At 56.1% G+C, this 14,556-nt stretch overlaps 1 protein-coding gene across 3 annotated transcripts in view; it reads left to right on the top strand.

Moving 5' to 3' along the window:
• CCDC88C (coiled-coil and HOOK domain protein 88C) overlaps window positions 1-14,556 on the top strand; it is a 127,450-nt gene that overhangs the window by 68,273 nt on the left and 44,621 nt on the right. For all 3 annotated transcript variants that reach the window (XM_022576274.2, XM_022576273.2, XM_089908119.1), the window contains 7 exons: window positions 324-464; window positions 857-1,041; window positions 1,667-1,748; window positions 2,111-2,269; window positions 9,697-9,843; window positions 10,499-10,643; window positions 13,747-13,931. In XM_022576274.2, the coding sequence (XP_022431982.2) occupies window positions 324-464; window positions 857-1,041; window positions 1,667-1,748; window positions 2,111-2,269; window positions 9,697-9,843; window positions 10,499-10,643; window positions 13,747-13,931 (1,044 nt within the window). The remainder of the gene's footprint in view (window positions 1-323; window positions 465-856; window positions 1,042-1,666; window positions 1,749-2,110; window positions 2,270-9,696; window positions 9,844-10,498; window positions 10,644-13,746; window positions 13,932-14,556) is intronic.

Genomic DNA, 14,556 nt, shown 5'->3' with positions numbered 1-14,556 from the left:
CATATCTGAGGGCAGTATATTTTTAGGGAAATACTATATTATAAGGAGAGCCCTCTGGTATTAAAAAAATCCGTGTCCTCTTGGAGCCGGTGTTGAGACTGACTTAACACCCGGCCTGACCTGTGCTAGTGGAACTTGGCTGAGGGGCTTCTGCACTCGCTTGAGGAGCCCCCTGCTCTCCACGGAAGATCTGTCAATGAGGGTGAATGACGTCAGGGGACCGAGTCAGCTGTGACCCCACCCCCTGGCTGCGGGGTCGGGGAGCTCCCGGAACCCCCGGCCATGCCCTGCCCATCTCTGCAGCGCCTGACCTGTGCCCGCAGGTGACCCACAACCAGGAGAATGTGTTCGACCTGCAGTGGTTGGAGCTCCCAGACGTGGCCCCGGAGGAGCTGGAGGCCCTGTCGAGGAACATGGTCTTCCACCTCAGGCGGCTCATCGATGAGAGGGACGAGTGCACGGAGGTGCGTCTGCGGGTGGGTGGTGGACTGGCAGGTCTGGGAGGGACGCCTGGGCCCTGGCCACGCGGCCACCCTCCTCGTCCTGACTCTTCGTCTCAAGCCTGCTGCCCCCTGGTCCTGTCTCTCTGGTTTCTGGTGGCGGTGGGAGCCGGGCACTTTCCCTGCAGCCAGCGGTCGCCTCCGAGAGCCCCGTGGGAAGGCATTTAGTTGTTCATCGAACGTGGAGCTCAGAGACCCTCCTCGTTCACGTGCTCCTTTTGACATCCCGTTACTCCTGCTGCCTCCTGGTTTCTCAGTCTCGGCCGACGCCTCTCACTTTCTTCTGGTCCGCTGACCGCTGTGCCCCAAGTTCGGGTGCAAGCGCTCCTTCCCTTCCCCCGCCCGCCCCGCTGCAGCTGATCGTGGACCTCACCCAGGAGCGGGACTACCTCCAGGCCCAGCACCCGCCCAGCCCCCTCAAGTCCTCCAGCGCCGAGTCCACCCCGAGCCCCACCAGCAGCCTCTCCAGCGAGGACAAGCAGCACCTGGCCGTGGAGCTGGCGGACACCAAGGCCAGGCTGCGCCGCGTCAGGCAGGAGCTGTGAGTCCTCCGGTCGGCTGGGCTGTTTGTTCTGCTCTTGCACTATGTGTCACAAACACCCGTTTCTAGCACGTGTGGTGCAGCGAACAGGAGAGCTCTGACTTGGGCCCTATAGAGTTAGCTGGGCTCCGCCCTGAGCGCCGTCGGCGACCCTTCCCGGGCCTGCACCAGGAGGGGTTCTGCCAGGGTCTGGGCTTAGATGACCACCCACTGGTATGGTTTTTGGCTGGAGGGAGGATGTGGCTGGCCCCCGTCTGGTGAGCCGTCCCCATTGCCTGCAGCTGGTGAATATGCCACTTTGCCCATCACCTCGGCAGCTGCCCGCCTCCACCTCGGCACCAGTGGGCCCTGCTGCCTGCCTGGCAGTGAAGTGGTGCCACTGCAGCCGGGGTCTCCTTACCTCTCTGTACCCCCAGAGGGAAACCCGCGGCCCAATGGATCCAGTTTGAGGGTGGGCATTGAAAAGTTAAAAATGGAAGAGACTTTGAGTCAGGAACGTTTCTGCAAGCCCCACGTGCCGTTCCCCTCCTCACCCCCAGAAGCGCAGTTCCCTTTCCTTTTCCTGCTGGGGGCTTGAGGGTGGCGGGCAGCCCCCTTCACCACACTCGCTCCGAATCGCCCCCAGGGAGGAGAAGACAGAGCAGCTTGTGGACACCAGGCATGAGGTAGATCAGCTGGTGCTGGAGCTGCAGAAAGCCAAGCAGGAGGTGAGCGGGGAGGCCTGTCTGTGTGTCCGCGTGTGTCGAGGGGACAGGGTGGGGCGGGGCTGGGACTCCCCGGTAGCTGTGGCGCAGGGGTTCGGGCGTGCAGCAGGGGGAGCTTCCAGCAAAGGCTTCTGTTTCCTTCCCGCTCAAAGTAACACTGCCCGAGAGCCGGTTGTCCTGAGAACGGCTGAGGGGGTGACTGTTTCTTAGTGACAACGAGCGGGGACCCCACGCAGTGGCCTGCACGTGGAGCCCCTCGGCCACCGAGATGTCCTGGAAACGCTGGGCTTCAGAGACTTGGCCCCCTCTTCCCTCCCCAGAGGGGCACCCTAAGCTAGGCTCCCCTGTCTCTGCCTGTCTCCCAGAACATCCAGCTGGCGGCTGACGCCCGGTCTGCTCGTGCCTATCGCGACGAGCTCGATGCCCTGAGGGAGAAGGCGAACCGTGTGGAGAGGCTAGAGATGGAGCTGGTGCGCTGCAGGGAGAAGCTGCACGACGTGGACTTCTACAAGGCCCGCATGGAGGTACGCGCCCAGCCTCCGGGTGAATGCCGGGGAGAGTGTCGGGGCTGAAGGGGGCACAGAGGCCAGGATCCAGGTGGGGTCACTGATGCTTTGCCCACCAATCCTGACTGTCTCGCATCAGCTGTAGGTTCCTGGACTCTCCTTTCTGAGAAGTGAGGTGTTTTGCCCCCGTTGCCAGTCTTGGGGTTTGGAGATGGGTTTAACGAGCGGGGTGAGATCGGGATGTCAGGACGTACTGAGTGGCCTGTTTGACGGTAAGAAATAACCCCCAAGTCTCTTCTCGCCACCTAGGTGGCTTTTGAAGGGGTTGAACGCAGGTCGCGGGGACCCTGCTGTTGCCCTCTCCCTGCTCAAGGCCTCCTGCCGAGCCGCTGGCAGGCGTGCGTGGGGACGGCTGTTTGGCCCTGACATGCTCCCCCCCAACTCCTGCCCCGCTGTAGACGGGCCCTGGGGCCCCTGGGCTGGGCGGAAGTGGGATGGGGAAGGCTGTGCTCCAGGGCCCGTGAGTTCCTCAGACCTGCTTAAGGAGTGTTTGTTCCCTGAGGAATGTTAGTGGCACATTGGAGTCAGTGCATTGTCCTTGCAAACCACCTGCAGACGTGCCATCCGCCCTGCTTAGCCAGAGGCTGCGTGTGGACCTAGAGCCCTGAGGGCAGGGCCTGGGTCCTACCCGACTACCCGGGGAAGAAGCATGAGTTTTTGTCTCTTCTGGAACAAGCCAGTGTTCGGTGTGACGGGCAGTAGGGCAGAGAGAGGAGCACGGCCGTGCTCTCGAGCTCGTTCACGGCTGTGGACAGCCGCCATGCAGGGGTGCTCCTCTGCATACAGGGGGGGTGACAGGCAGTGCATGTGCCCTCCCCCGGAGCCTGTCCAGTCTCACCGCTGAGAAACAGCTGCCTGTCACAGAAGGAAGAATGCATTAGTGCCATGTGGGAGGAAAGGTAAAGGACGGGGATTCAGGGCGAGGGTGAGGTTAATTTTGGTTAGAATAATATGGAACACAAATTTCCATGTTTTGTTTTTAAACTTCTGGTGGCTTTCGTGTGGGTCCTAGTCTAGTTTACGTAAGGATTAAAACAGCAAGGAGAGGAGAGCGGCGTGGGCACCCCTAGGTACAGGGGGACTATGTGGGGTGGATGCACGGAGTGGTCCTTGACTTGCTTTTGCAAAGCATGGTCGCACCTCACTGCTGTCAGGGCACGGGGGTTGCTGTCCAGAGGGCCGCGTGGGAGGAGGACAAAGGCAGAAAGGTTGCCTGGGAGATTCCTGTTGTCCCATGTTGTGTTATTGTCTGAAATTCCCAACACTGAGGACAGGTGCATTGGTGCCGTGTGCGTCCTGGGTAAAGATAAGGTGGGCCTGTCTCTGCTCCTCTCTGGGAGTTACAGCTTCCTGGTCTGTGCTGGCTCTGAAAGAAACAGTAGTCTGAGATGCAGAGACGTAGCAGGGCACGGTCCTAGCTGCCACACCAATTTGGTGGGTGTTGGGCAAGTCTTGTCCCCATCTGTGAAAGGAGGAGTGGTCTGGGCGTCTCTGAGACCCTCGTGCCCTGGCGTCTCGTGACACAGGAGCACGTTTCCAATGAGCTTACGCTAGCGAGCTGCTCTCCACAGAGATGGGGGCCCCTGGAACCAATCCATGCAGTGATTGCTGGGTTGTTGGCAAGGCAGTCAGGAGCTGGGTTAATGGTCAGTCCTGGGGTGCGGTGCACACACACATCACATTCTTATGATATCCCCCCGCAGTGCCCAGGTTCAGGAGGGGAGAAGGGCTACGGTTTGGTCTGCCCTGCCCATCTGGCTGGGCCTGCGGAATGGGGCCTCAGCTCGACTTCCACCCTGGCCAAGCCCCTCTGACCCCAGGCAGGGTCGCTCGCCTGCGCTCTGGGGTTCCAGCAGCTCTCCCCGCAGAGTAAAGTTCGTGAAGTCGGAAACTACATCTCTGTCGTCTTCAGCAGGGGGAGGTGCTCCAGATGCATCTGTTGACTTGAGTCCCATGCTTAGGATCCTCAGGATGATCTCACCTTTAATTTTTTTTTTCCACCTTTAATTAAAAAGAAAATCAAACCCTTCCCACTCTCCCCCGGCCCTCTCGAGCTACCCCGGTCCCTCTCCGAGCCTGTCTGAAAGGAGAGAACCCCAGCTGTGTCCTTCATTGCCTCACCTTCTAACCCAGTCCTCCAGGTCTGCCTCTCCCTCTGCTCACCTGAAACCATGCTTGAGAATCAGGGTCCACGACTCCTGTGCCAGTCCAGTGGGCACTTCCCAGCCTCCCTCGCCCACCCTCTCTGTGGGCTCGGACACCACCACCCTCCGCCCCTCACTCACCTGGCTTTCCTGAGTCCCGAACTTCATCTTCTTGGGCCCATGCGGGTGGTGGTCACCTTGCTCTGCGTCTACCATCTGGCCTTTCTCCATGATGTCTTCTCTGCCTCCTGCCCCTTCTTTAGCTGGCACGTACAGACTAACAGGTCCCAAATCTTCATCTCTGGACTGGGCTTCTCCCGCACTCCAGACCTCAGTCTGTCTCAAGGTCAGTGTGTCCAAATCCAGTGTCCCTCCCTCCCTCCAACCCACCCATACTGTCTCTAGACTGGACTCACCGTCCACCGAGGCAGGTACTCAAGCCAGAGCCGGCTCGGCCTTGATTCTTCTTTCTTCTCCACCCGCTCCCGCAGCCCCAGGTGCTGTCCATCTTCCAGAGCCCATTTCCCCACCTCCCAGCCTGTCCCTGGCCGAGGCGGATGTTTGGAGAGTGAGTCCCAGTGCCCGGCCGGCCTTCTCCATTGTTGCTTGTTCACATTATTCCAGTGCCTGCGCAGGAATGACGTTATCTTTATTCCAGAATGCCCTCCGCAAGCATCTGAGTTGGCCGTTCTGCCCCCGCCTCTTCTCGTTCACATCGCCTGGGCTGCTGCCAGAGTGGCCTTTCTAAGAGCCCCTCAGGCACCTCCCCGTTGCTCTTGGGATAAAGTCCACACTCCACCCCTTCTTCTGACACCCACTCTGGTCCCCGTGGAACTCTCTGCTCCGGCCAAACCGAGTCCCCTTCAGGTCCGCTGGTGCCCCCTGAGGCCCCTCGGCCCAGCGCATCTCCCCGACACAGGGAGGGCCGGTGAGGGGTGGGCAGGCCACACTCTGCTGGCTACATCCCCAGCCCCGCCCCCCATTCCTTTAGGCCCCTTCTTACCCCCAGGCAGACTCATCGCATGGTGTCGTAATGATGCATCCCGTTTCCCACCCACACTGGGAGCTCCTTGAAGACAGGATCTGTGCCTTCCGACCTTGAGTCTGAGTGCCCTGGTGCCCACATTGTCCAGCTCAGAGATGGCCAAACTACCATCAGTCCCGGGGCGGTGTCTGACCCACCATCAGCTTTTTAAAAAAATATATTTATTAAACAACCCATACATTGTTAGTATAGACATCGTGCAAGGTTAAAACATATTCAAACATCAAGATCCACATTCAGGGATTCCCTGGTGGCGCAGTGGTTGAGAGTCCGCCTGCCGATGCAGGGGACACGGGTTCGTGCCCCAGTCCAGGAAGATCCCACATGCCATGGAGCGGCTGGGCCCGTGAGCCATGGCCACTTGCCCTGAGTGTCCGGAGCCTGTGCTCCGCAGCAGGAGAGGCCACGGCAGTGAGAGGCCCATGTAAGTTCTAGAGGCTGGAAGTCTGGGGTCTAGGTGCCAGGGTGGTTGGGCTCTGGTGAGAGCTCTCTTCTTGGCTTGCAGATGGTTGCTTTCTTGTTGTGTCCTCACATAGCAGAGAAAGAGAAAGAGGAAGAGGAGTAAGAAAAAGAGAGAGAGAGAGAGGGAGAGAGAGAGGGAGGGAGGGAGGGAGGGAGGGAGGGAGACAGCACCATCAGCTCTTATAAGTAAAGTGTTACTGGAACACAGCTATGCCTGCTCATTCACACAGCCCATGGCTGCTTTTGAACTGTGCCTGCACAGCTGAGTAGTCGTGACAGACTTAGGACCCGAGAAGCCAGAAATATTTACTCTCTGGCCCTTTACAGACCCATGATCTGGCCCACAGTAGGTGCAGTGAGGTTTTAAATGAGCAGCAATAACTGTGTGTTTATGCAGCTTTTTCCACACACCAGGAACTAATTGTGCTAAGCTCAAACCATATCATCACGTTTAAGTCTCCTGGTGGCCTGGTGAGGTTGAGTAGTCAGCGTCTAGGTCCTCTCCTTTTTTCAGATAACAAAACTGAGAAGAAATTAATAACTTGCCCAGCATCGCAGTTGGCGAAGAGGTGGACCAAGGTGGCGTTGAAATGCCTCTCTCCACTTCTGGGACCCCAGCCTTGCCAAGGAAGGAGGAAATAAAAGGGGTGGGGTCACGCAGACAGGAGGGGAGCTGGGGGAGCGGGTGACGGCGGCCACTGCCTCAGACGCCATGGGGGCTAGAGGGACGCCCGGCCTCCGGCAGTTCATGTCCGCACCTGGGCATCACATTGTAGGCCGAGAATGTTGAAATGCAGGGAACCAAGATCACCTTGAGCAGGGAGACCTCTCTTCCCACTTGGGACTCTGTGTTTCCTAATGACTTTTAAGGAGTTTTGATAAAATTCAGTAGAAGGAGAAGTTAGAGCAGGGCAGACCTGATGCTTGGTTTATGGTTCAGTCCACCACGCTCCTCGAATCAGAAATGTAAAAGCAGGCTGGTGCTCTATGAAGCTTAAGGGGCTGCAGCGGAACCAGACGGAGGTTAGCGAGGGGCTTGGGTGCTGTGGTCCCAAGTGCAGTGGGCAGGAGCCCGTTGTTTCTTTGGTTCTATCCCACCTCCTGGAGTTTGGTGCTTTTGTTAGCCTGTCGCTTGGTGACGCTCAGTGAGTGCTGCCCTGAACAGTGTCTCACGGGGCTGGGCGTGACAGGATGGTGATAACGGCAGCCGACCTGATTACTGGGCCTCGGGCCCCGTGCACGGACTACTTCACGTGCGTTATCGCCTCTGATCCCCACCTCAGCCCTGTTTTCGTGCCCAGCAGAGGACGAGGGATCGGTGGTTGAGAGACATGCATTTGCTTCAGGCGCCACGGCTGGTAGCGCACGTGGCTGGCGGGGGACCGGAGCCATCGGCCCACTTTCCCAGTCACTGCTCCTGGTCATCACGTAGATGAGCAGGGGCAGCTCTCCAGCCATTTGGGGACCAGCCGTCAGGCCTGGCCTGTGATTTCCTGAACGTGGCCCCTCAGCTGTTTGCCGGGCTGGGTCAGGCCTTTAAGTAGCCACCTGATTCAGTTGGGATCAGGTCCTCAGCGGCGGGCTGGCCTTGGGCAGCTGCCCAGAGGCAAGGAGGCGGACGTCTCCCGGGGGGCCGAGCCCTGGGCTTGCTGCGGGAGCTTGGGCTCACTTTCTTGCAGATCTGGCTTCTCGCTTCTGAGGCAGTGAGGTGTGCAAGGCTGGTTATTTCTGTTGCCTAATATATGGTGTAAGTTGATACCACCAGAAAATTGAGATGTTTATGAATAGTACTGATGGTTAGAAGTCATCCTACCCAGTGCTGTATTCTGCTCCTGGTCACCCTTGTCTGTCCCTGCCTGTTGGAAATCTCTGAGGCCTTCAAGGCCCACCTCGCATGCCACCTGTGATTCCCCCTCACGGCATGATTCAGCTGACAGGTGTTCATTGAACACTTACGTGAGGCCCGCAAGAGAAGTGGAATATCCTGCCCCCAGGAGTTCACAGTCTGGGGGAGAAGGACAGGCCAGCTCACCATTGCCTCACAGCATACCCAGGGTGCTCTGGGAGCCCAAGTACCTGACTCAGCAGGTGGGACAGAGAGAATCTGCCACCACTTCTCAGAGGGGCCAACTCAGGCTGGGCTTTGGAGGTTGAATAGGAGTTGGTCATGAGGATGAAGGGGTGGCCTGTGCTGTGAGAGCTCAGGGCTGGGAGTGCTGGTGTGTAGACCTGTTGGAATGCCAGGTGAGAACAGTGGGGATGGGACGGTTGCCAGAGAGGGGGGACCAGGTTTTCTTCCTGCTTGAAACCCCTCTGTTTGCTGTGGCTCACACTGTTATTGATAGTCTGGGCCTCTTATCCACACGAGCCCCTTGAGGATGGGTTGCAGGCAGCTTGAGGGCGGTGGAGAGAACACAGGTCTGGAACTCTCTGGCCCAGCTTCGAGTCCCAGCTTCACCCCTTGCTGGCTTTGTGACTTTGGGCTTATTCCTTAATTTACCCAAATCAGCCTCTTCCTCCGTAGGAAGGCACTGTTCCTACCTCCCCCAAGGGCCATTGTGGAGAGTGAGTGGGGCAGGGACAGGGAGTGCCTAGTGCAGGGCCAGCCACACAGCGGACGTCATCTCCAGCAGAGAGAGGGCGCCCAGGGAATTTAGAATTTCAATGATTATACCTTTTACGGCTGCCGGGCTTTGATCAGAACTATGTCCGCTGACCGGAAGGCTTGCAGTTTTCCCTCTACCAAGTATCTTGGATTCTGGCCTTTCCAGGGCGAATGAACGGGTGGTGGATAAGCAGAGCTCCCCGCCCAGCTCCCAGCTGGTAGAACCCAAAAGCGGGGCAAGCCTTAGAACACTGCCCACCGGGAGAAACAGACACGTTCCCCTGTGTGCATGTTCACTAGCTGAAGGCATTCAGGGGAATCTCAGTCCCCCAGAGATGCTGAGTGGTGCTGGAAGGACTCTGGGGAGAGGAGAAACCGAGAAGCCCCTTAACCGTTGGGGGGTGGGGGGTGGGGAGCAGAGATGAGGTGAAAGATCGGAATCCCTCGTGTGTGCTGGGCTGCATGCACAGGACCAAGAGTTCCTTGGACCCCTTGCCTGTGAGGGACCCTGCAAGGGAACAGCCATCATATTCTACACCCAGCACGTGCCGGGCACACAGGAGGCCTAGGGACTTATTTATGGGGTTCACAGTCTTAAAGACTCCCTGTTTCCAGGACATCGCTGAGAACTGTTGTTTTTCCAAGAGTATGTATGTAAAATGTTCAGATACGAGCTGTGCATTGAATGAAAGCTTGTCTGAATAGCTGTTTTTCCCCAAGACCCTGATCAGTGGAATGAGTGTTGAATTGAGAGGACTAGACTCAGTCCTTGAACCTGGGACAGACTCTTAGCCCCACCCCTTCCTTGTTAAGGAAATGGAGGCTCAGCGAGGTCCCGGATCTGTCAGTGGAGTCCACTTGTCCGACCAGACCAGGTTACAGATGTCGCATGCCTTTGCACTGTGGCCGGCATAGGAAAAGTTACCTTCCCGGATTTAAATATTTTCTTTCAGTCGAGAAAGTCCATTTGGCCTGACCCGATGAAAAAGATGGAGGTGCTCAAAAGTGGAGACAAAACTCTCGCAGCTGCAGCCTTATCCCTAGATTGTTTGTTCTGGTCTCGGAGCCCTGTCGTCCTGAACCAGGTGTCTTTATCTGATGGTGCTCATGTCTTTTTTTTGCTGCCCAGGAGCTGAGAGAAGATAATATCATTTTAATTGAAACCAAGGCCATGCTGGAGGAGCAGCTGACTGCCGCTCGAGCCCGGGGCGATAAAGTGCACGAGCTGGAGAAAGAGAACCTGCAGCTGAAATCAAAGCTTCACGACCTGGAATTGGTATTGCAGGCTGTTGTCGCTCAGATCTGTCTAAACGGATTGGGGAGGTTTCGGGTTTGTGCTGCGCCCCTCTCTGGCTTCTCCGTCACTGGGTTTGGTGCCACTGCCGACACAGTGACTCGCTGACTGCAGACAGTAGCTCGCTCAGCTCAGCGGGCTCGGGTGGGCACCACTGAACGCCTACAGACGGGTAGGACGGTACCTCTGGGTTGCTTCTCTGTACAGATGAGCTAACGTGTGTCTCTTCTGCAAGAAGGGTCTCTGCTGGCTTTTACGGTGTGGGCTGAGCTGTGATTTGTGAGTTTCTTTACAGGCTTCTCAAGGCATGTTAGGTTCCCTAGAGCCTCGAAGCCACCTGTCACCATGGTACTTGCTCTAAAGCCCTGGGCCATAAGTCACTTAGTTCAGACAGCATTCAGTTAGAGACCCCGGCTCTCTTATCACTTCCGTTGCCAGTCAAGGTGTCTTTCAGTGGCTGTAACTCTCACAGCTGGGCCCCGTCCCGTGTTGGACTCGTTTCTGTGCGGGGAAGTGAGCAGGTGCCTGGGGTCCATTCATCCTCGGGGAATGAGGGTGAATGCACGGGGGCCGGGGCCTGTCCAGAGGGCCCCCCCACCCCGGCCACGTTCTCACTCCGTCCTTCTTCCTGCGCTAGGACCGGGACACGGATAAGAAGCGAATAGAGGAGCTGCTGGAAGAAAACATGGTCCTCGAGATTGCCCAGAAGCAGAGCATGAATGAATCCGCCCACCTCGGCTGGGAGCTGGAGCAGCTGTCCAAGAATGCAGACCTGTCCGACGGTAGGTAGCGCCCGGTGCCTGGGAGCCAGCCTGGCTGAGGCCGCTTCCTCATCCAAGGAGCGGAGCCCTCAGCTCTATATCTTCCATGTCAGGCCATCCATTCACCCCAAGTAAGTAGGATTTCCTTCAAGTGCCATTTGGAACTGTTTCATTACCCTTCTCCCCAAGGAGAACAGGAGGGGTCTGGCAGCCTTGATGTCAGGACATGAAACACAAATCAAGTGTTACCAGGTTTCCCAGTTCCCATATGGACGGTCCCAGGAGCTTCCAGATTACAGCACGCTGACACCGGAGGGCATCATAGGCCTGTCTGTGGACGGTTGAAAGCTCTGGATGGCAGGAGACGTCCCCAGTGGTCACTAATCCCCACTAGAAATGTACCTTGGGCATTATTTCCTCCATTCATTTGCATAATTGGGCAAGACGGATGCAGTCTGTTCTCTGTCTCTCTGGGTGGGAGCTGCTAAGAGGCTGCTTCTCACAGGACCCAGGCCTCTTCTTTTCCCTCCTATGCTTGCACCGCTGCCCCTGCGCAGACAGATGGGGTGTCGGCCAGGGGAAGGTGGGTGGGGCAGCAGTCAGCACCGCAGCAGGAAGCTTCGGCGCCCAGCAAACAATAAGCCAATTCCTGTGTTCAGAAATAGCACACGTGCCCCTGATAGTGCGAGTTATTGTTTAGTTAGAGCTGGACAGAGCGAGGTAGGGCTTTTGGCTGGTTTGGGGGCTGCTTTTTCAGTTCTGATAAACACTCCCTCAAATAATGGCAAGGTCGTTGAGCGTAGCTGGAAACGTCTTCTCTTCGAGGGGTCCCATCAGTTCCAGACAAAAAAATCAGCTTATTAAACTGCTCATCTCTGAGGGAAGTTAGTCGTATCTGTGCTTCGGTGCCCGCACACTGTGCTGGGGGCTGAGGGTGGGGTCACCCTGATTCCCGGCTCTGGGAGGAGTACAGGTCCGTCGGGGAGGACTACTGCCCCCTGGCAGAGCAGAGAAGTGGTGCAGGCCTCCTGGGACAGTCCCAGACCAAATGAGAGTATTTCTGTTAGAAACTAGGGTGACCTGTGGGGTCAGAAAGCCTCACGCCTTTAGATGACTACTCAGTATAGTCTGTGGGCCCTTTCAGGCCAGTGAGCATGATTTATTCTTGGTGTTCCCAACTCCTGGTGCTTAGCTGGGAGCTGATGACCACTGACTTGAATGAAGGCATGATGCAGGCAGAGCCTGAATATACTTTTGCATGTGTGGTGTGCTGCCTTCTTGATTCAGAAAGACCTGGCTTAAATTCTTGGCTCCTCCACTGGAGGTTAGCTGGGTGACCTCTTTCAGACCTCAGTTTCCTTATCTGCAAAATGGGGGTAATGAAGCTGCCTCATAGGAGGAGACAGTGAAACATGATGCCATGCCTGGCCCACGGCCAACAGTAAGGGACAGCTGTTCTTGTTGCCAAGGTCTTAATGAAATACATCCCATCACTCTGGTCGCTTGGGGTGCTAATGAGCGAAGCACTCAGTAGTAAGCTGTTATGTCATAGTAATAGTCTTTGAAGCACTGGCTTTTATGGAAGAAGAAAGGAGGGTCGTGGTCAGTGCTGTTGTTTAACTTGTAGGACCTTAGGAATTAGTCCCCACGAGTACAGAGTTTCCGTTTGGGATGATGAAGAAGTCTGGAGGTGGATGGTGGTGATGGTTGCACAACAATGGGAATATAGCTTATGCCACAGGACTGTACACTTTAAAATGGTAAATTTTATGTTAAGCATATTTCACCCCAATTAGAAAATGTCCTTTTTTCATGAATGCTGCCAAGGTACTGTCGCAGTGATCCCAGGCTGAGAATTAGCTGAGTTTCAGTTGAGGTTTGTTTCATTTGTAGCGTAGTTTCATATGTTGCAAGCATGTGTGCTCACGTGCATCAGCGCTGGGCCTGGGTCAGAGCCGCGGGCACTCTCTCCACCTCCACTGCTTCACTGCCTGTTGTTGCTTGGGGTCTTGAGGACGTTCGGGCTTGTTGGGTCTAAACTGCTATCCTCAGTGCAAGATGAGAACTCAAAGAGGGTGGCACGTGCCTTTCAGTCCTTACGATCGCCCAGAGGATCTGAACACACACACCCTTGTTTCTAGCTTGATGTGCTCACTAGGGAAGCCATCGTCCTGTATGTACCCCTGCCCCTGGGGTGATGAGTAAGAAGCAGGTCGGGGCGCAGCCCTCTTAACAGTGTCATAAGGCTCCCAGAGCTGAGTCTGTGGCACTGATGGGATAGGCGGGGACGGAACAACACCAACCCCTTCTTTCAAGGACTTTCGTACACGTTCCTTTCTCCTCCTGAAAAAGCCCCATGACTTACCTAAAGTCGTGCACCTGCTGGTGGCAGGAAGGAGCTAAGAACTCCCATTTCTGACTCTCAGGTCTATGCCCCCCTTCTCCATTTGTATTCGAGCTCTTTGAAAGAAAGCAGAGTAGATAATCTCCCTTTTTCTATCTTTAGCTTATATTTTCATCGCACTTAGAATTTTTAAAGCAGTTTACATGTACTATCTCATATTTTTGTCAATGTAATCGTGAAATTAAAAAATGAAATCACTGTCCAAAGGACCTTATTCAGGGATGGCAAGTACTGGGCATACGTGCCTACAGAGCCTTCTGCCACCAGTGGCAGACATAACTAGTCGATTACCGTGCCCCTCCTGCTGAGCCACCCAGACTCCCACTAGTCTCAGAGCTGGCACAGAAAATGTCGCCTATTTGCCATCTCTATTAGGCTCTAAGATCCTTGAGTTGTACGGTCGGTCAGCTTGGTTAGCAGCTTGGTAAGAAACAGGTCCCAGCAGTTAACACAGTCTTAACTTTCGCACTGGCTTCTTCACTGTAAACTGCTTTCCTCTTGAGCTCTGGGCCCAGCTGAGCCAGCAGAGGGACCGAAACTGCCTGAGGGACTTTGAGGCACTAACAGCGACGGCAGCATGTGAAATGGGGGGCACCCAGCCAACCTATGGGAGCCCTTCCCAGCCCCCTCAAACCTAGGGCATGGGGGCCCGATGGCCCCGGCTCATGGCTGGAAGCAGAGGCTCCTGGATCCTGGGCCTGACTCAACTTTGTGCTTCAGCCTCCAGGAAGTCGTTTGTGTTTGAGCTGAACGAGTGCGCCTCTAGCCGCATCCTGAAGCTGGAGAAGGAGAACCAGAGCCTCCTGAGCACCATCCAGGGGCTGCGGGACGCGTCCCTGGCGCTGGAGGAGAGCAACCTCAAGTGCGGGGAGCTGGAGAAGGAGAATCACCAGCTCAACAAGAAGGTAACCTGGCCTAGGCGGGTGGACACCCCTCCCCCAACCCGGTCTGCCCTATAGAGGCTAGTCGGTGGCCAGGCAGGGCAGTCAGGTGTCGGTGAGGATGCACCGCTGGGAGAAAAGCAGAAGCCAGTGCAGCCGCAGTTAATTACACAATAATAGAAGAACAAGAGCAGTTGCGAGAGGAGTCAAGAGGCAGCGTGGCTTGTGCCTGCACTGCCTTGAGGGTGTGTCTCGGACAGTACTTGACCTGTGTGTGCCTCCTTGTCTTCATCTGTGAAATGGGGTTAGTGGGCTTCGCACCTAGCACATGTTGCGTGGACTACATGAGCTAGTGTACATAAGGAGTCTGGCACGTGGTAAGGGCTCAGTGAAAAGAAAACAATGGACTGTGAAAACGCATAGGATGGGTCATAGGGGAGAGGAGGCAATGATGTAAGTCACACCTACGTGTGTGGGGAGTAGGGACCATTGATGGGCATTTTAGGGCACTGCTGGTGGTAAAACAGGATCAGTGCTCACTCCTTCCTCTCAGTCTACGAGATGGAAAAGAAGAGATGGCTGAACGGTATTTGCCTTTCAGGACACCTGCTGGGTCTTCCCAGGAGCACAGGAGAACCCAGACATCTGG

This window comes from Delphinapterus leucas, chromosome 2 (genome assembly GCF_059928025.1).
Source record: "Delphinapterus leucas isolate spDelLeu-1000000601 "Yukka" chromosome 2, BTC_Dleu_Yukka2, whole genome shotgun sequence".
Taxonomy (NCBI): domain Eukaryota; kingdom Metazoa; phylum Chordata; class Mammalia; order Artiodactyla; family Monodontidae; genus Delphinapterus; species Delphinapterus leucas.
The sequence above is the reverse complement of the archived record's forward strand: the minus strand, read 5'-3'. Positions and strand labels throughout refer to the sequence as shown.